The sequence below is a fragment of the Coffea arabica genome, chromosome 3e, assembly GCF_036785885.1.
Source record: "Coffea arabica cultivar ET-39 chromosome 3e, Coffea Arabica ET-39 HiFi, whole genome shotgun sequence".
In the NCBI taxonomy this organism is placed as follows: domain Eukaryota; kingdom Viridiplantae; phylum Streptophyta; class Magnoliopsida; order Gentianales; family Rubiaceae; genus Coffea; species Coffea arabica.
Window position 1 is genome coordinate 3,859,812 of NC_092315.1, and position 20,291 is coordinate 3,880,102.

At 37.1% G+C, this 20,291-nt stretch overlaps 3 protein-coding genes and 1 long non-coding RNA gene across 5 annotated transcripts; 3 read left to right on the forward strand and 1 right to left on the reverse strand.

Annotated features, from left to right (window-relative positions):
* The first annotated feature begins 348 nt into the window (after positions 1-348).
* LOC113735374 (3-ketoacyl-CoA synthase 20-like) lies at positions 349-2,263 on the forward strand. Its single transcript, XM_027262385.2, has 2 exons — positions 349-1,210; positions 1,314-2,263. Exons 1-2 carry the CDS (start codon positions 446-448, stop codon positions 2,064-2,066), a joined length of 1,518 nt encoding a protein of 505 aa, XP_027118186.1. The 5' UTR covers positions 349-445; the 3' UTR covers positions 2,067-2,263.
* A 155-nt stretch (positions 2,264-2,418) lies between these two features.
* LOC140038862 (uncharacterized) lies at positions 2,419-4,067 on the reverse strand. The gene is made up of 2 exons (XR_011842391.1): positions 3,589-4,067; positions 2,419-2,802 (listed from the first exon to the last, which is right to left on the reverse strand). It is a non-coding gene; the product is annotated as an uncharacterized lncRNA (long non-coding RNA).
* Positions 4,068-7,186: 3,119 nt separating this feature from the next.
* Positions 7,187-9,461, forward strand: LOC113734199 (3-ketoacyl-CoA synthase 20). The gene is made up of 2 exons (XM_027260594.2): positions 7,187-8,084; positions 8,438-9,461. The coding sequence occupies exons 1-2, from the start codon at positions 7,308-7,310 to the stop codon at positions 9,221-9,223; spliced, it is 1,563 nt and encodes a 520-aa protein (XP_027116395.1). The 5' UTR covers positions 7,187-7,307; the 3' UTR covers positions 9,224-9,461.
* Positions 9,462-15,991: 6,530 nt separating this feature from the next.
* LOC113733764 (vacuolar protein sorting-associated protein 20 homolog 2-like) lies at positions 15,992-17,367 on the forward strand. Of its 2 annotated transcripts, none has more exons than XM_027259944.2 (2): positions 15,992-16,660; positions 16,940-17,367. In XM_027259944.2, exons 1-2 carry the CDS (start codon positions 16,559-16,561, stop codon positions 17,093-17,095), a joined length of 258 nt encoding a protein of 85 aa, XP_027115745.1. In that variant the 5' UTR covers positions 15,992-16,558; the 3' UTR covers positions 17,096-17,367. The 2 variants fall into 2 exon arrangements, 1 of the variants encoding a protein (XP_027115745.1); XR_003459141.2 differs by having other exon boundaries at positions 16,537-16,660; positions 16,932-17,011.
* Positions 17,368-20,291: the final 2,924 nt, after the last annotated feature.

The window sequence follows — 20,291 nt, forward strand, 5'->3', positions numbered from 1 at the left end:
AACGCCAAGTTTTCCCCTATGAAAGTCGTGGAAATGTTCATTTCATTGAGCTAATGTAGCAGGGTGTCGTGAAAGCATTTTGAACAGGAACGTCATTTGTCATTCCTTTGGCACATCCCACAATTTAGGTACGCAAGTAATTCATTCGAAGCTAATCACCTCCAGCCTTTGTTGTGCGTAGAAGTTTTTACTTGCCAACAAAGTTAAGCACCTCTTAACATTCATGTTATGTAAACATCACTCATAAAAACCATCACTTAACTAGAATTTTGGTGCTATTAAATCCCCTGCGGGCAGCTACCATAATTCACACCAGGCTCTCCTCTTAAATTCTGACTTACCCTCCACTTCCAAGACATTGCCTTGCTCACTCTCAGACTATCAGTTGATACATCCACCGGTAATTTCTTTCCTCGAGCAACTTTAATCTGAGTTTGGGGTTGCAATGGGGGATCAGAGGAGGGCTGACTATATGAGAGAAGAAACGCCGTTTACAGCTAGAACTCTAGAGAGGAAGCCTAGTCTTCCCAACTTTATCCTATCTGTTAGGCTCAAGCATGTCAAACTTGGTTACTGTTATCTTATTTCCAACCTTAGGTACCTGATCATAGTTCCCCTCTTGGGGGTTGTTTCGTTTCATCTTTCGACTGTCACCATCAAAGATTTCGACCTATTATGGGGTCCTTCCAGGTTCAATTTTGTGGCAACAGTTTTTTGTTCTGCATTTTTTGTTTTCCTGGGTACATTGTACTGTGTGACTAGGCCCAGGAAAGTTTATCTCGTGAATTTTGCATGCTACAAACCTGGACCCGAGTTTATGTGCTCCAGAGAACATTACATGGAGAAATGTAGACGATCTGGGAAGTTCAATGAACAAAATTTAGCATTTATGGAGAAAATTTTGGAGAGATCAGGACTTGGCCAGAAAACATACGCAGCTGAGCCAAATGCCTGCCTGGCTGAGGCTAGGAAGGAGGCTGAGATGGTTATTTTTGGCGCCATTGATCAACTACTGGCAAAGACTGGTGTTAAAGCCAAAGATATAGGGATTCTAGTGGTGAATTGCAGTCTTTTTTGTCCAACACCGTCCCTTTCTGCTACTGTTGTAAACCATTACAAGCTTAGGGGGAATATTTTGAGCTACACCCTTGGCGGTATGGGTTGCAGTGCTGGACTGATTTCGATAGATCTTGCCAAGCAACTTTTACAGGTCGCATAACTCATCTCAACTTCTGAACCTAACTTTGTTCGTTCTATTTAACTATTTGGATAACATTCTTGGAAGGCAACATTCAAATATATTAATGTAACAGGTCCAGGGAAACACGTACGCCCTGGTGGTGAGTATGGAACCCATGACTCCGAATCTGTACTCCGGGAACAATGAGTCAATGCTCATGACGAACTGTCTCTTCCGAATGGGAGGAGCTGCGATTCTACTATCAAACAAAACGTCTGATCATGGTCGTTCAAAATATCAGCTCATTCACTCAGTTCGAACACACAAGGGAGCTGATGACAAAAGTTACGGTTGCATTTTCCAACAGGAGGATGAGGAGAAAAAGGTCGGTGTTGCCTTGTCTAGAGATATAGTGGCTGTAGCTGGAGAGGCTTTGAAAACCAATATAACAACACTTGGGCCATTAGTTCTTCCCGCGTCAGAACAATTCCTGTTTCTTGTTTCTTTGCTGGCGAAGAAGGTATTTGATTTGGAAATCAAGCCATATATTCCGAATTTCAAGCTTGCTTTTGAGCATTTCTGCATTCATGCTGGCGGAAAAGCAGTGCTGAATGCAATGGAGAAGAACCTTGAACTGACTCAATGGCATTTGGAGCCATCAAGAATGACACTCCACAGGTTTGGCAACACATCTAGCAGTTCATTGTGGTATGAATTGGCTTATTCCGAGGCCAAGGGAAGGATAAGGAAGGGAGATAGGATATTGCAGATAGCGTTTGGCTCAGGCTTCAAATGCAACAGTATTGTATATCGTGCATTGAGGTTCATTGATCCAGCTAAAGAGAAGAATCCTTGGACAGATGAAATTGATGAATTTCCAGTGTAAGTGCCTCCAGTTCCTGAAACATTCTTCTTGTTGAGGTAAAATTGATTCTTGAATTACTTCATTACCGCTGTAAAATAGAGGGTTGTTACAACTTACATCACTATGGCAATATTACTATAATTTAATTTAGGCAAATATCGTTGTCATGTTGTACAAGAAGTAGACTAGAGAATAATGGAGCTTGCGCGGTTGAAGAATAGAGGTAACTAATTTGTTTGCTACTTTGGTATATAAAATCATTCATTTGGTATGTATGTTGATAATGTATTATAAGACAAATTAACTATAAAGTTTATTAAATTTAGTTTTGGGTCTTCTTCCTTTTGGGATGCGCCTATTATGATCCTTACTCTTCTATTTTTTGGTAGTAAGCTCTTGGCTTCTTATTGATTATGCAAGAATTTACACAAATGAAGGGGCATACCCCTTAACCAATTACAGCAAGACTACAACGAATAGATGATCTGTACAGGTGAAAGCTGAATTCTTAGCTCAGAACCAGGTACAATTTCTCTTGTTCCTGTTTCCCGTCAATCAGCTTTCACCTGCTGCAATACCCCGAAAATCCTTTTATGATCAAATGATCAATATGCTGATAAGGAGGATACCAATTTTCATAAAGATCTGCATGTTTCTACTGCACCAGAGGTGATAAACTCTGGCAGCAAAAGCACTTCTGCAAACAGAACTCTTATGGAAGAAATGCTCAATATCCATCCTCTGAAGCTCTCTATCCCTGTCAACACACTTGCTCTTATGAGAATAACACACTTGCTCGTATGATCACAAGTTAGGAGAAAATAAACTTAAGAAAATGGGCAAGTTTGACATATTTTAGTCAATATCGTGCTGGACAATCTCCCTGCTAACATGGTAAGATTGAAATATTATATCTCCGTATCGCCTGTGACGCATGCAAACACGCAGTAAGGAGTGGGAAAAACTGTTCAGCCAGAAAGGTTGCTCTTAGTGAATGGTGATCAAGTCGTTTTGCTCTTCAAATTCTTCTGATGCTCAAGGCATTTGAAAACTGACTAGATTCACAGCACATCAATAATTTGGTTGGTTGACCATATAGTAATCGATACGAGCAATGTTTAGTCTCATTCAGTAATTAATATTACTATCGCGTGTGGATTTTTTCTAATAGAATAAAACCAATATGATTAGTGAGATACATCGGAATCGTTCAACACGATTTGCTTGACGAAGTTAGAGACGATCCCAAAGAGATCCAATTAAATTGACTGATTCAGCATGATTAGCTAAACTATCTTCTGTGGACTTTAGTGATGGGATAATACTTTGATACCTCTTCTGATATTCGTTCTTTATTTAAGAGGCACTTTAAGTTCTACTTATGAGCAATATAGGCAGATCAAAAACAACCGTATATAAATAATTTAAGGGACTTTTGTGAGTGGTTCTACATCATACCTAACCAATTATTAAAAATTAAACACACCTCTGTTCATTTCAAATACATGGCCTAAAAATCATTAGATTGGAGTTGAAGCTTAACTGGAATAGCCTCTAGAGGCCAAGCCTTTTGAACTGTCAGCCCAAAATTTTCTTCCATGTCTGAATCTTCTGGATTCATTCCTTATCCAAGTTTCCAGTCAATGTTGTGAATGAAAGAAGCTAGCATCAAATGCACCATCCCATAAGCCAGAGGCAATCCTGGACAAATTCTCCTCCCTGCACTGAAGGGAATGAGTTCGAAATGCTGGCCTCTTACGTCAATCTCAATGTCTAAAAACCGATCAGGCTCAAAAGTATCTGACCCCATTTGCAGGATCTCTGTTCCAAGCCCACATATTGACGAGTACTTTTTGTGTCTTTGGGCACCACGTAACCATTGATTTCTACATCGTCAATTGCTGCGTGAGGAATTAATGGGGCTGGAGGGTGAAGTCGAAAGGTTTCTTTTATCACAGCTCGCAAGCAAGGGAGCCTAGAAATGTCTGATTCTTGGACAATTTCCTTCTGTCCAATGACTTCCTTGAGCTCGGCTCTAGTTTACGTGATCTTATAGCTCTGTCATTGCCACTACACAGTGGTTGAAGCAGAGTCAATTCCTCCCACAAACAAATCCTAAAAGGAATCAGAGTTAGATGCGCAGTGACAATTTTCCTACTAAAATGGCTTGAAATTTGGTTTAACTATCATGTAAAAAGTGAAAATTTTCAATATGTGGAAGAGTATTTATATTCCAACTTCCATCTCCTGCAACAACCATGTATAGCTGGAGCCTGGAGGATATCATTTTCAGGCATTTTATGGAATGGTCAGTTTTCATCAATATCAATGTCCTCAGAAGCATAAGTTAAGCAATCATGTTGAGTAAATTACATTTCAACCATGAATTTATTTACTGATTATACTACTTATAGGTGCAGTTGAAGAGGAGATTTAAATGCATATATGCTCCTCTTGTATGTGCATCTCGAATTATATTTTGAAATCCAAACTCATTTTTACTATTGACTGTATATTTTGAATTATACTTCGAAACTCATATTCATTTCTGCTATTTAATAGACCTTGATAGTAGCGATCTCAACCATTAATCAATGAAGGAAAAAAAAAAGAAAAAGCTTAAAGACCTTCTACCATGAGAAGGAGATCCAACAAATGAAAGAAGAAGGAAATGAAATGTCAATCTGCCTTTGGACTTATTTCCTTGCCGCCGACTAATTAGAGATGAGTTTAATGCTCTCAACACGGTTTCTTGCACTTTATAACATCCATTTTGTTTTTCTCTTTTTTTGGCTAAATTGGTGAGACAGTTTTTGAACCCTTGTTTTGTTTTTTTTTTTTTCCTGAGAAAAATACATAAGAGTCGTAGATCAATACGAATTACGCGTTTCATTTTTATACGTGATAGCTGGTACCTAGAAAGTGACGCAAATAAAATTTCTTTTTTTTTTTCCATTATAAACCGTGGCAATGATATATATTGAGCTTATCTTTTCCTTTCTTCCTAAATTGATCATAAATTATTGATGACACTCTTACTTGGTGAAGTAGTGAAAGATACGTGGCGAGACTAAACAATAATATTGAGGAATAGTGCAACAAAATTACTATAGCACTTGTTTGTAATCATTAGTAATAGAATTCTTTTTTTTTTCCTTTTTCTTTTTCATCAAAAGAAGGGCTAAGCGGAAATTACAATGGAATTTTAACCAACGTTGAGCTGCATCCATGAGATCATTTCGCCTTCACCCAAAAATTGCCTCAATTCCTATTCGAAAATATTCCCCATTGTAAGTGAAAAAAAAAAAAAAAAAAAAAAAGCATGTTCCCTTTCAGCTTTCTGTGCCATTTGCTAATCCAACCCGGCATCTGACTCCACTGCCTTGAGTCAAGATCCCGTTCAAGTTTTGTAACTAGTGCCAAATAACCCAAAGTTCCTTGTGCCCCTAAAGGAAAATGAGGATGCCCGATTTACAGAGACCCAAAAGAAAAAAAAAAGTTGCTCAACAACAATTAATCGTTGTTGTTAATTCTCACAGAAATTTACGAGCTTCTTTTCGACATTTAACTGTTCAAACAAGTCCTAGCCAAAGAAGTCAGATCATCTTCCTCAAGCGCAACTTGTAAGCCAGTCCAGAAATAACCGTACTTTGATTTTGTGATAGTGAGCTTAGACAGCAAATAAGATTTGAAAACACAAAATAATTTAGATGACAAAGTCTATTAATTCTAAACTTCTATAGAGCTGACAGTTCTTGATGAAATTTTTGAAAAAAAAAGTAAAAAAATTTGTATTATGCCGGACAGTTCACTCTACATCTCCTTCACCACCAAGCAAGAAAATTTTTGCTCTTAATTACACTATATAAAAAAAAAAAAAATTCGTCGCAGGTTCTCTTTTGGACATTTTGTTATTATGACAGTAGTGACTCATAACTACAACATTGTTGACTAATTATCAGACAAGATTAATATAAGATCATAGCCTACAATTTATTCTAGTCACACCACACAGGTAGTCGTTATTTTTCATTTTCCATTTTGGTTTTTATGTACTGTAGTTTTTATAACTCATAGTGACTATGAACAACAAATCCAACTAATGCAAATGTAATATCTCCATCTGTCCAGAGAATTACTACTATTGTTTTTCACTTACCCCTGCTCGGAGATAGATTTTTATAATGCATACTACATTCTTTTCTCCGGTGATATAATGTACGTTTTTCATTCTTGTCAATCTGAAAGATTAATGTTCATTCTATCATACATTTTTCACAGTCTTTTTTGTTTTTTTCTTCTACTATATATGCACAGTATGAGTACAAATTGCAGCAGATCTCCATCAACAATTAAGAGCGATGTTGGAACTTCAAAAACATGCACATCAAGGAGAAGAGGGTCTCAGAGGATAAAATGCCTTTGTACGTTCCTACATTTTCTGTTCATAAAGCGACAAAATATTGCTTTGAAAGACTATGAAAAAAGTAAGTACCCCGGCTGAGGAAAGATGTACTGGGGAATTGAAGATATATTTCACCGTCAGTCACAAAAAATATTGGGCAAAGGTAAACGAAAACAACCTGCAGACAAATACCTCCCATGTAACTACGTGTTAAGCCTAATGGTAATAGAACCTGGACAGCGACTCGAAATGCAAATTCTTTTCTTTCTTTTAAAATATGACTATGATATTGAACTTATCTGTTTGTTTTCTGGACAGATCATTAAACTAGTCGCGGTGCTTTTACTTGATGGAGTGGTGAAAGAAATGTGGCATGACTTAGACTGTTGAGTAAAAGAGTGACAAAATTTAGTATGCCAGCCCTGATTCATGACCTAATTTAGTACTCAGTCCACAAAGTCAATATTAAAAGCTTAAACTTCTGCATCTTCTACAGGTTTGAAAATTTTGTCTTTATGCATATGTGTGTGTCTTTTATCTTTCAGTTTCATCTTACAGAGATTTGAAGTTTGGTTGAATAGAAAAGGAGAACTTGTCCATGCACAAACTTATAGCAAAAGTCCCATCTCACCTATATATCCCAAATATTAAAATAAAAATTAAGTCCCCTTTGACCGCCTCAAATTTTCCATTCACACCAGCCCGTCCCTTTAAATTCGGACTTCCACTAGACATTTGCAAGACAGATCATTTTCTGTCACTCTTGTATTTCTCGGTGACCTTCTTAGATTTTCTAGCTCTTCATTCGACATCCATCATCATCTTCTTCAATTTCATTTACTTTCTCTATTCACATCATGGGGGATGAGAAGGCTAATAATCTCCCTAATTCCTCTATTCACACCATGGGGGATGAGAAGACTAATAATCTCCCTAACATTCTCTTATCTCGTGGACTTAATGGTGTGAAGCATGGCTACCACTATCTAATCTCCCATGCAACTCTCCTATTATTAGTTCTTCTTTCAGGGGTCGTTTCAGTTCATCTTTCCACTCTAAAATCGGAAGATTTGGTGCTATTATGGGATCAGTTGAGATTGAATTTTTTTACAATAATTTTGTGTTTTGGTCTTAAGGTTTTACTAGGTTTTTTCTATTTGATGACTAGGCCTAGGAAAGTTTATATGGTTGATTTTGCATGTTACAAACCTGGACCTCAACTTTTGTGTACCAGAAAGCGGGCTGCTGAGATAACTAGAAAAACAGGGGTATTCAATGAAGAAAATCTAGACTTCATGAAGAGAATCCTGGAGAGGGCAGGATTGGGGGAGAAGACGTATTTCCCAGAAGCTTTTTTCAATTATCCACCAGATCCCGGCATGGCTGAGGCAAGAAAGGAGGCAGAAATGGTTATGTTTGGTGCCATTGATGAGCTGTTGGAAAAGACTGGAGTGAGGGCCAAAGATATTGGGATTCTTGTGGTGAATTGTGGTTGTTTTTGTCCAACTCCATCTCTGTCTTCTATGATTGTCAACCATTACAAACTTAGGACCAATATTCTGAGCTACAACCTTGGTGGTATGGGTTGCAGTGCTGGAGTTATCTCAATTGATCTTGCCAAGTACCATCTACAGGTCAGCTCTAAAACATTCTCGCGTGAACGTCAAGATTTATTAGTTAATTAATACTCATGATGATGCCAAAAATTTAAATTAGTCTGTCAAAAGCATCAGTTGGATTAATCCAGCATTCCGCTAATCTGGTCTCTTTCTCATTTAATAGATTCCCACTCCGCATGTTCAGCATTTATTTTTGGATGCTCTTACAATCCTTAATCTGTCTCAAATCACTCCAACTGCTTACACATAAATTTGTGAAAGGTAGCTAATTAACTTGAAAAGAGTTGGGATAACTCATAGTACAAACTGTCCGGAATGAAAGCTCCAACATTTTCTTTAGGCTGAATTTCAGTACATCAATGCAACAGGTGCTTCGAAACTCCTATGCCCTTGTGGTGAGTACGGAAAACCTGACCCTCAATGCATACAGAGGAAACAATCCCTCCATGCTCGTCTCCAATGCCCTCTTTCGCGTCGGGGGGACCGCAATTTTGCTATCAAACAAGCCATCCGATCGTCCCCGTTCAAAATATCAGCTCAGTCACATTGTACGTACTCACAAAGGGGCCCAAGACAAATTTTACAATTGTGCTGTCCAGCGAGAGGATGAGGATAATAAAGTTGGAATAGCCTTGTCTAAAGATCTTATGATCATAGCTGGAGAGGCTTTAAAATCGAATATTATAGCACTCGCGCCGCTGATTCTGCCCGCCTCTAAAAAACTCCTATACGTAATTAATTTGTTCGCGAGGAAGTATTTAAACAAGAAGATCAAGCCGTATGTTCCCGATTTCAAGCTCGCATTGGAGCATTTTTGCATTCACGCCGGAGGAAGAGCCGTGTTAGATGCCGTGCAAAAGGCCCTTGACCTAAGCGAGTGGCAATTGGAGCCTTCAAGAATGACGCTGTATAGATTTGGCAATACTTCCACTAGCTCTACGTGGTATGAATTGGCTTATTTGGAGGCCAAGGGGAGGGTGAAAAAGGGTGACCGAGCATGGCAGATTTCCTTTGGTGCAGGATTCAAATGCAATAGTGCTGTGTGGCGGGCATTGAAGGACATTGATCCATCTAAGGAGAAGAATTGTTGGACGGATGAAATTGATGAATTTCCTGTTCAGGTACCTAAATGTCAACCGTTGGTTCTTGATTGAAACAATTATTTGTCATCTTTCTTGTAATTTTGAGACAAGTAAAATTACTGTGTAATGTAAGCCCCCCCCCCCCCCCCCTCTTCCACCACCACCACAAAAAAAAAAAAGAAAGAAAGTGGTGCTTACAGGATTACTTGTATTAATTAGAAATGTCGTCGTCATTCTTGTGTAGTCTAGTGAACAAACTGGTTCATTAGATCTGTTGTCCCAAGTTTAATTTCACCAAAGTATTGATAAAGTTATTTTGTGTCGTTTTGTGTCCACTATTAATTGTCAGTTTATGGCACTTGACCGAGCTGTTTAGGGTACATAGTGTTCCCCCTAATTCTTTTTTTTTTTTTAATTTCAAAGAAAATTATGCTCTCTTTATTTGTTTGTTAATGAGAAATTAATTGTCAAAAAGATTCATAAAAGAAATAATTTTTTGATGGAAATATTTGGAAGGTTTATACTACTATATATAAGTAAATATATCCACCCATAGAATGTAGAATATTAGCATCAGTGCGTGTACGTTATATATAACTTAATTATTACATCAAATTGCTTTTTTGTTAATAATTATTATTAATAAGCGTAGAGTTTGCTCACCAAATTATTCATAAATGAAAAAATCAACTGAAATTTAGAGAATATTCCTGAACATATATCAGAATTGCTGTAATTTCGGTTGCGCATTCAAATCTGTCACTGTTGCACATCCTACCCTCGACCAACTGTAAAAGAACATAATTCGTGTTCACATAAGCCCACCGAATATATAGACGAACCAGTCTGCAATTAAATCTGTCTGTTTCCATCTCAACTAATTTATATGAACTCATAAATGGGGAATGCACAGATGAGGCTTTGCTTTAGCTGTCAAAGTTTTGAGTTCAAGTCTCACAATATATATATTTGGAGCTATTTCTCTCGTTATTTGTGATTTAGTTTGTAATATTATTGTGGTGTAATTTCCATCATTTATGAGTTACTTTGATAAATTGTATTACTCCCACTATATTAAAAGCAAAGTTGCAAATTATGGATACTTTGATTTTGAATATTACATACCACTCTTAATCATGAGTTATATTTTAATACAACTAAACTAGTCATTTAATTTTTTTTTTCCTATCCCTATTTTTTTTTCAGCATGTCTTTCTAAAATCGACGGCTCTGTAAATTACCGTGTTTGTGATGCTACGAAAATAAAAAAAATGCAAATTACAAAAAAAAAAAAAACATATATAGTTTCGTTTTCAGGATAAATATAGTGTGACCACATAATTATTAGGGCAAATTATCCATTTGGCCCTTGAACTTTTAGTTTAAGTAAAATTAAGCCCTCTAACTATTTATAGTCAACTTTTAGCCCTTAAACTTGTAAAATTGGAAACCTGTGGCCCTTTTACCTGGTTTATCCGGTTTTGCAACTGAAAAATTAAATCACACGAATTGCAATATGCCATCGACGGAAGATCAGCCTCCAAGAACCCCAAGACTTACAAATACTACAGTAATGCCATCATTCAAAGATTCAGGGACAACCCCTCCTTCCCCCCCTCCCCCAACAAAAAAAATCACTTTTTCTGAAGTCCGCAAGACCATCGTTGGAGACGTCGGCTCCATTCGCGGGGGTTTTTGATTTCTTGCAGGTCTGGGGTTTGATTAATTACTCTCCCTTTTCTTCTTCTTCTTCTTCTAATAAAGCTGCCGCTGCCCCTCAACAACTCTCCCACAATGACAGCAAGGACTCCTCCTCCTCCTCCTCCGCCACCAAATCTGCTAAATTCAAGGAGGAAGCATACTCCTCAATTCCAGCTGTGAACACCACAATCTCAAATTTATTACTCAGGAACTCCAAAAATTCTTCCATAAATGGCCTCTTTAACACGAAGAAATTCACTCTTTCTCCATCTATCACCAGCCTAACTATGAAATCATACTTTTCTAGAGCAGGGCCCGGCTGGGAATGCACTAGAGTCTTGTCCAAATCAAGAAAGACAGTGTTTTTCTCTGGCGAAACCAGTGGTGGAAGTGCAGAACTTTTTTCGTCATCAAACAGAGCTCTTCTGATGCTACTTTTGGGATCTTCAGAACCCTTTTGAAGTAACTGATACCCCTATTTTCTTGGGCTCTTCTTCTTAATTGGAGTTGAAATGCGCGCTAATTTGGAAAAAATCTTGATGAGGCGGTGGTGGCAAGTGTAAATGGACTTGTTAATCGACGCAAGCACCACTAAAGCAGCGGCGGAGGCATTCTTTACGGGGGATTTTTTCGGTGTTGGTGGCTGTGGTGATGGTGGCGCGAATTTTTTATGGACTTTGTTGGGGTTTTCTTCACAATCTTGGACATAATTTTTGTTGGATTTCGTGGAGAAGATCGAGAAATCAAGACGAAAGGGGAAAGGAAGAGTGGTTAATTGATGCGATTTTTAGTGGGGGAAAGGAGTATATGAGGAAACCAGGAGAGAATAGAGTGGGCAGTTTTAAAAATTTTGCTTAGAGTCGGACTCAGTTCTCCCCAATTTGCAGAAGCTTAAGAACTCTAGAAATCTGTGCCTATTTGGTTGGGTTAGGGAAAGGAAAGAAGATGGAGTTGTTCATTTTTGTTTAAAAGATGCGGACAAAAATGCCCTTCTTTCCGGTTGCAAAACCGGATAAACCAGGTAAAAGGGCCACGGGTTTCCAATTTTACAAGTTTAAGGGCTAAAAGTTGACTATAAATAGCTAGAGGGCTTAATTTTACTTAAACTAAAAGTTCAAGGGCCAAATGGATAATTTGCCCTAATTATTAGGGCCATACATGAAGTGTACGTTAAGCAGAAACAGAAAGCGAAAAGGAAGCCAACAATGGATATAAATCAATTCAATAAGAAGACTTGTGAATTTTCTATGAAATTTAACTCTTATTTCTTCCATCCAAGAAAACAAAAGGTCAAAATGATGTATGAATATAATCAATATGGATGGGGTCATAACATCGCCGGTAAATCTACGAGCTTTGAAAATTCATAATTAATTGTTTGGAAGCTCGACAAAGTTTGCCAAAGGAGGAGTTTGCGGTTGACTTAGTTCGAACAGGAAAATGGCGTAAAGCAGTTAGTTACGAAAGCTTTAAATGTGAAGATGATTGGACCTGTAGACATAGCCCGACTTGTTTGAATATAAAACACCACACCCACCTTTTCATTAACTTCAAACCTTTTACCCACATGTTTACGTGTGTGAACATCGTTCAAGTGAGCAAAATATATATGTGCGTGTGTCTATATATATATATATATATATATATATTATAACATTCTTTTGAGAAAATTATTTATTTTTTAAAATTTTTTTAGAAGGGTGAGATTTAACTTAAGCAATGGAAAGGGAAGAAACGGAATTTAAACCCAATATTGTTAATTTTTGAGGTCTAAACTTTTATTATTAAATAAATATATATATATGTTGACTGCAAGATATTTGTGTCAATTAGATATCACTATCTTTATTGGTGATTGCTTTTTGCCAACTATCTTCTTCTTTGATGATGGCAAAGTGTTGTTGTTATTGGTTACTATCAGTCAAATTCAACGCGAAGGTCTGAATTAACTCGACTTAAAAGAACAAAAGTGTTCAAGGCCCACTTGTTTTTTTATAGTACTTTATTCTCATATATATGGTATTTATTGAGAAGCAAAATGGCAGAATTCTCTTAACATTAGAAATTTTTGGGTTGATTTTATGGTTCCTTTTTTTTTTTTTTTTTTTAACGCAAGTTGATTTTATAGTGCAATTAATTTGAAGTTTTTTCTAGATTTCAAAATAAGCTTTCTATAGTAACAAATATATAAACTAATCTTCATTTTATTCTGACCTTGTTTCATTATATATATATATATATATTTTGTAAGTGGAAGGTTTTGAATTCATGACCTCCTTCTTTTAATCCCTTCTTACAGATTAAGTACTAACTTATCACATTATATGTTTTACTTTGGGAAAGCATTTTCACTTGTATAAGAAAATATTATAAGTGTCACAACTAAAAACAAGTAGAATACTCGAGAATTATGTAAAAAACTTTCCAATAAGTCCATGTGCAAAACCCATGATTTCAATTTTAATATGTTCGACGCATTGTAGTGCTTAACCAGCGCTGGAATGCATGTGAATAATCCGATTCTTTCACTCGCATCTAAATCTAAATATAGACCTTTTTTAAATCTAAATATAGACTTTAGAAAATTGCAGATCTATTTTTGTACGATCTAAAACATCAAGAAAAAAAAAAGCCATTTTTCATGAATTACAACCAATGTATTTCCGTTAAACTATCTACCAAAAAAGAAAATGTTAAACGTTCAATTTTGGCGCAAGGCCTCGAGCTACGTCTTCTTCTTTTTTTTTTTCCTATTCTTTTTCAATCTTTTTTTTTTCCTGCTCCTTTTGCATCTTCTAATTAAGATACCTGATCTGACCCTAGTTAATCGTGATCCTTATCTAATTGGTTCCAAAGCTGAATTTGAGAATCCATTGGGTCACTTGATCCACACAAAAAAAAAAAAAAAGGGAGTCTGCCACTAGAATAATATACGCCACCGTCTTGCTATTATGTACATATAAAAAATGCCAGACATATCTAAACAAAACTTATTTGCAATAATTGTTAGGCTAGACAAAAGTTCTCCACCAAAAAAAAAAAAAAAAACGAAGAAGGGAAATCCCAAATCTTTGTCGGACTGATTTTATCATCTTTCAGATATTTCTTAAAGAATTTGTTTGTTTTTATACTACAATTGATAGAATTCACCTTAGAGAAAGGAGATCAGATCAGATAGATCTTGAGGACCGATTTTCAATAATCACAAATTCAGAATAGATTGATATAATACCTCCGCCAGTTTTTATATCCATCCACTGTTACAATAGCACATGTTTCTTCAATTTTTTGATATTTAATAGTTTGTTTTATAAAACAAGGAAATCTGCACGCATCTTAAGAGCTGATTTTCTTGTATTAAGAAAACGTTCCAGTTCAACAATTAATCGCGGTTTTTACCGTTCTTTATCCATTATGTTCATGAAGAATCTTTGCCAACGGGATCAGCGTCTGGTATCCCAGTTGCAATACAGAAGCCAGATAGATATAAATTTTTATCATCTTCATTTTAATCTCTCATTTGAATTTTTTTGGCATTCGCTTCTCGGCTAGACGGTATAAATACTCTAACTTGCCTTCACTTTGGAAGACATCACTCTCCAGTTTCACATCGTACTAAGTCAATTTTTCATTTTCTCTTAATTCTTGTGAGTTTAATTTTACCATTTAATTTCCCTTTTCTGCAAGTTTAAAGAACTCTAAGCTTCACACATTAGTGCAAGTTCGTGCTCATTAATTTGAACCCTTAGCTTTTTAGTAGCTACTTTCGATTTAGAGAAAAAACAAAACATGGGGGCGGATGAGAAAAGGGTAGAGAATTTAGCTGAAACTAACAAGAATGATGTTCCTAATTTTCTTCTATCTGTTAAGCTTAAATATGTTAAGCTTGGGTACCATTATCTAATCTCCAATGCTGTGTATCTAATGTTGATTCCTCTTTTAGCGATCGCTTCAGTTCATCTTTCGAGTACTATTAAGGTAGAAGATTTATTTCTGTTCCGAGAAAGGCTGAGGTTCCATCTTGTTACTGTGATTTCGTGTTGTGCTCTTATGGTTTTCCTAGGCACCTTTTATTTCATGACTAGGCCTAGGAAAGTCTACTTAGTTGATTTTGCATGCTACAAACCTGGACCCGAATACTCACTGTCTATGGAATATGGCATGGAGAAAGCAATAAAATGTGGGTGGTTTAGTGAACAAAGTTTGATCTTTACGAGGAAAATTTTGGAGAGGTCAGGGTTGGGACCTAAGAGGAATATGTCTAAGGATTTAGTACTTGAGAGCTTTAGCACTATTTCGTTCTTTTGAAGAAGCAAATGAGTTTTAATTAAGATTTTTTAATTGTTTTAATTTATTTGTTGGAAATATTTTTTGCAAGTGACCTATCAATTCTATCCCCAAAATTTGTAATCGGGTTGTTAGATGGTTTGATTCACAACTGAGAATTTATTTCTAGGATGTAAAAGCTTGAGTTTTTAAATGTGAAGGACAAATTTACTTCTTTTTAAATGTGAGCGATGAAAAGAGTATTTTTACGAAATGTGAGGGATGAAACATGTCATTTTCTCTTAGTTTTAATATTTGGATTAATCTTGTGTACACTGTCAGTGTAAACACTATCACTATTAGATGTATAACACATGTGTAAAATTTGAATTTAAAATAAAAAATTTGCTCGTGTATCATCCATCCAATCGTAATCATGTATACACTGACAGTGTATATAAAATTTACTTTTAATATTTAAGCTGAGTTCTTGAAACTTATGACACTAGTGTCTTAAATCTTGTGGGCCAAAATTACTTTCGAGTGACCTTTTTTTTTTTGGTTAATTTATTAAGCATGGTTTTAGCTGATTCAGAATGACTTACTGGATTTAAAGGTTTTGGTATCATAGTCTGTAGGCCTTCAATAATAGGCCTATACTCGCCAGAACAGATCCAAAACTCCTCTGCGGAGTTATTATAAGAGCAAATTACATGAAATGTCACTAAACTATTGCAAGGTGCCGCTTTTTATCACTAAACTTTTTTATTAGCCAAAAATGTCAGCGAACTAGTAAATTTAATGCCGTTTAGGTCACTCCGTCTATTTATGTCGTTAGAAGACACGGAAAGCAATTTTTTGAGGGGTGATTTCGTTTGCATAGTTTTTTGTGGCAATGAAAGGCCAACAGTGGGGTGAGTAGGGTTTAAAATGTTGGCAATATTTTTGACAAAGCAAACAATTGATGAAAAAAGTTGACGCATTAATCTAGCAAAATCAAAGCAATCAGTGAGGAAATCAAAGCACCGGCCAAAGATGAAGATTAGTAGTGAAGCATAGGTGATCAATGGCAGCGAAGTGGGTGAAAAGGCGAAGAGATGAGCTCATTGGTCCCTAAAATGTCTCGGCCGAGCACCAGAACCCAGGAGTCGGCAGCTAACCCACTTTGTTAAACTTTATTGCATCTGGGCTTTAGCCTTTTCCTTCTTTCTTTCTTTCTTTCTTTTCTTTTCTTCCTAGGGTCTTCCAAAAATTGAGGGATTTTTTGAGTTTTTGTCATAATTAGATTTTCTATTCTGTTTGGTTGTACAAGAATTTCTATTAAGCACAAAGTTTGGATTTTTAATTGGTATAACTGTTCATTGGATTGGAAAAACAGCTTTTCAATCATCAATTTTTCTAGCTTTTCTTGGGGGGTCTTAGGATAGAGGGGATTGAATAATGGGAAATGTATTTGTGAAGAAACCAAAAATAACAGAGGTGGATCGGGCAATCCTCTCCCTCAAGACCCAAAGGCGTAAGCTTGCTCAATACCAGCAACAGGTAAGCTTGGTCAAGAAGTAATTATGTTTAGCAATTTGATTTCTGAAATTTAGGGTTGTTAACGTAAATGGATCGTCCTTCTTTCTTGAGGGATTGCTTGTAGTGTTGTAAAGATTCAAGATTCAATATTTTAAAGCTTCTGCATGTTCTATTATTTAGAGTCTATAGATGATGGTTTGTTAAAGAACCTGACTATTTAGGATCAAACAATGCAAATTTAGTGTGTGATTGAAAATGCACATAATAATTTGTGATATTCCATCATCATTAGTGTTTCAGCTGGAGAATGTGATTGAGGCTGAGAAGCAAGCTGCAAGGGACCTGCTTCGTGAAAAGAAGAAAGATGGGGCCTTACTAGCATTGAAAAAGAAGAAAGTACAGGAAGAACTATTAAAGCAAGTAGATACCTGGCTCATTAATGTTGACAGCAAGTGATTCCTTCTTTATGTTTTTTTTTTTTTTTTTTTTTCATGTTTATCATTCATCCATCTAGTGGTGTTCTTGTGGATGATTCATTGGCAAATGTCTGGAACTTGAATATGCATTTAGTTGTCCAATATTGAATTGGCAAGCAAGCAGATGAAATTGCCCATGAAAAAATTAACTTCCGCCTCTCATGACGGCATAAGTACACGGGGTGATTTAAACGGTATAGATTTACTAATTCGGTGATATTTTTGACTAATAAAAAAGTTTAGTGACCAAAAGTGGCACATTGTAATAGTTTAGTGACATTTCGCGCAATTTGCTCTTATTATAATAAGTTAGAGAACTTGCTGAACCCATTGGGGTGATCTGGTCGGAGCCAAGACCTTACTGGTTTTTCTTGATTCTAATAATGATTGTAAAGTATTCTGTATAAACTTGTGAAAAACAAGTATTTTTCAAAATTAAGAAAAATTAAAAATTGGACCCATCCCGGAAAGGAAAAGAAATATTTATTTAATTTATTTTCAAATCCTAATCTCACTTTTAAATCCAACCAACTGGAATGGGAGAGCATTTGAAACCCTCTAGCAAGTTGGGATTACAAATCGGTATCCTACTTGTCAAATCTACAAAATCCTGTATTTTCCGAAAAGGTTAAGTTAGAATTATTGTCATTGGTATGAAAAGAGAAAAAAATTGTACTTAATTAATTTCATGGTTTCATCAGTCTAATATATATATATATAGACACACACACACACATATACATAAAATAAAAAAGGATAATTTCATTTCAATATTTGCATTAATGGCAACAAGTTCATCAAACATGACATGTAAATAACCATTTTGCTCCATTTTCTTAAAAAAAAAATGACATGGATCCAAATAGATATGAAAAACAAATGATACAATGGCTTAAAAAAATCATAAATTTTGATCATAATATTAAGGGCAAATTATCCAATTGGCCCTTTAACTCTTTGTCTAGGTAAAATTAAGCCCCTCATCTATTTTTTGCTGACTTTAAGCCCTTGAACTTGTAAAATGGGAAATCCGTGGCCCTTTTAGCCAGTTTCTCCGGTTTTGCAACCGGAGGACCAATTCACACGAACGCCAGTGTGCTTCTTTCAAGGGCATTTTTGTCCTCATATTCTAAGCAAAAAGGGCACACATAGTCCACCTTTCTATTTGATTTCCCTCACCTCCCTTGCTCTTCCCTGCGCAACCCCCACGCAATCCCATGGTCATCTCTGTCGCCACCGCAGTACCTGCGGTCACCGCGGCCTCCCAGAAGCTCTCTCCGCTTACAACCCCTCCTCATGACAAGCCCTTCTGCTCTTCCTTCTCAAAAACCCTCCTAAAACCCTGCCAACCCGTCACCCACACCCGCAAAGTCCACTGGACCGGTGTCTCGGCCGCTTCCAAGAATCATATCTCCGGCGTCGTCTCCGACGATTATGACGACAAACCCAGAGAGGAGTGAGGCGTGGTGGGCATCTATGATGACCCCGAAGCTTCTCGCCTGTGCTATTTAGCCCTCCACGCGGTCCAGCACCGCGGCCAAGAAGGCGCCGACATCGTCTCCGTCCATGACAACATCCTCAAATCGATTATTGGAGTTGGTTTGGTTTCTGATGTCTTTAACGAGTCCAAGCTTGCATCTTTGAGGATATTGGTTTGGTTGTGGATAAAGACAGGGTTGGACCCCTTTGTCTGATGTCTCATCTGGACCCCTTTTTCTTTACCCAATTCAGTAGTTTTTGGGAAGTCCGTTTAATTATTCCTCCTTGTTTTCGCGTTTGCTCTCGCGTCACGGGGGACGGCCTGAGAGATTTCTCAAGGCAACAAATATCAGGGTCTCAATCAAGAAATTTCCCCCAAGACATAAAACTAGAGATATCATCAATTGCAAATGTCAAGACCCAAAATTCTTGCTGCCTTGCTCTTGATAACCTTGGTTCATGGAATCATCCTTTCCGCCGCCCAGGCCCGGGTGTTTCATTCCACCCCAAGACATAAACTGAGAAAGAGGCACGTGGGACCGTTCCCGGCAAACGTTACCCATCCTGGAGCAGCAAGAATATGTCACCGCTCACAATGATCTGAGGCGGATTTTGGGAATGCCCCCACTGCAATGGGATCCTAACCTCACATTGGCCGCCCATTTTTGGGCGTTGGAGCGCCAGACCGACTGCAACTACAGGAGTCATTCCTCTCCCATGAACCATCTGGGGGAGAACATTTTCTGGATGCAGTACAAGGAGTTTACTCCTGCATCCGTGGTGCAAAAATGGTTCAGAGAGCAGCGATTCTTCGACCACACAACCAATCAGTGCAAATGTCCGTTCGAAACTGATGAATGCGAGTGCGGGCATTACCTTAACGTCGTGTGGAAAACTACCCAGAGGGTTGGGTGCAGCTCCGCTGTCTATTGCGCCGGACAAAAATGCCCTTGAAAGAAGCACACTGGGGTTCGTGTGAATTGGTCCTCCGGTTGCAAAACCGGAGAAACTGGCTAAAAGGGCCACGGATTTCCCATTTTACAAGTTCAAGGGCTTAAAGTCAGCAAAAAATAGATGAGGGGCTTAATTTTACTTAGACAAAGAGTTAAAGGGCCAATTGGATAATTTGCCCTAATATTAAACCAACAAGGATATCTTCCATCAGCATGTCTTCCGATAGGTAGATAGTCAGATCGACTAAACACTAGTACAATCCTAAAGAGAATTTTAGATCTACAGATTCGGTAAAAGTCTAATCTACCGTGTAATCAGGGGCACACTGTTTTTTCTGCCTCAATAAAATATACAGCACTGTCCCGCCATTATCTATACACAGGCAACAACATGCAGGATGTTTCCCAAATCATCAATTTCTTTTGTTATAATGCCATTCTTAGGACTATGAACGAATTTTAATCCTGCTACTGCATGTTCAGAATGTAATATATATTTCTGATAAGTCTTATTTTGTTTTTTTTTAAAAATTTGACAATTCCATGAAACTAGGGGTGTAATCGCGCGTGTGTAATCAAGTCGACTCTACTTGAGTTCGATTTGAATTAAAAAATTTGGATTCGAACTCGAGTTCGAACTCTTCAAAGTTAAGTTCAAGCTCAAATTCGATTTTATTTTGCATTACTCGAGTTTGAATTTCAACTTATGCTTATCGAGCCTAATCAAGATTAAGAAATATAAAT

Excerpts from the sequence above, each read along its gene's own strand:
- LOC113735374 (XM_027262385.2), top strand. The coding sequence starts at position 446 with ATGGGGGATCAGAGGAGGGCTGACTATATGAGAGAAGAAACGCCGTTT. Across the intron at positions 1,211-1,313 it reads TTGCCAAGCAACTTTTACAG|GTCCAGGGAAACACGTACGC; the intron begins GTCGCATAACTC and ends TTAATGTAACAG.
- LOC113734199 (XM_027260594.2), top strand. The coding sequence starts at position 7,308 with ATGGGGGATGAGAAGGCTAATAATCTCCCTAATTCCTCTATTCACACC. Across the intron at positions 8,085-8,437 it reads TTGCCAAGTACCATCTACAG|GTGCTTCGAAACTCCTATGC; the intron begins GTCAGCTCTAAA and ends TCAATGCAACAG.
- LOC113733764 (XM_027259944.2), top strand. The coding sequence starts at position 16,559 with ATGGGAAATGTATTTGTGAAGAAACCAAAAATAACAGAGGTGGATCGG. Across the intron at positions 16,661-16,939 it reads TTGCTCAATACCAGCAACAG|CTGGAGAATGTGATTGAGGC; the intron begins GTAAGCTTGGTC and ends TTAGTGTTTCAG.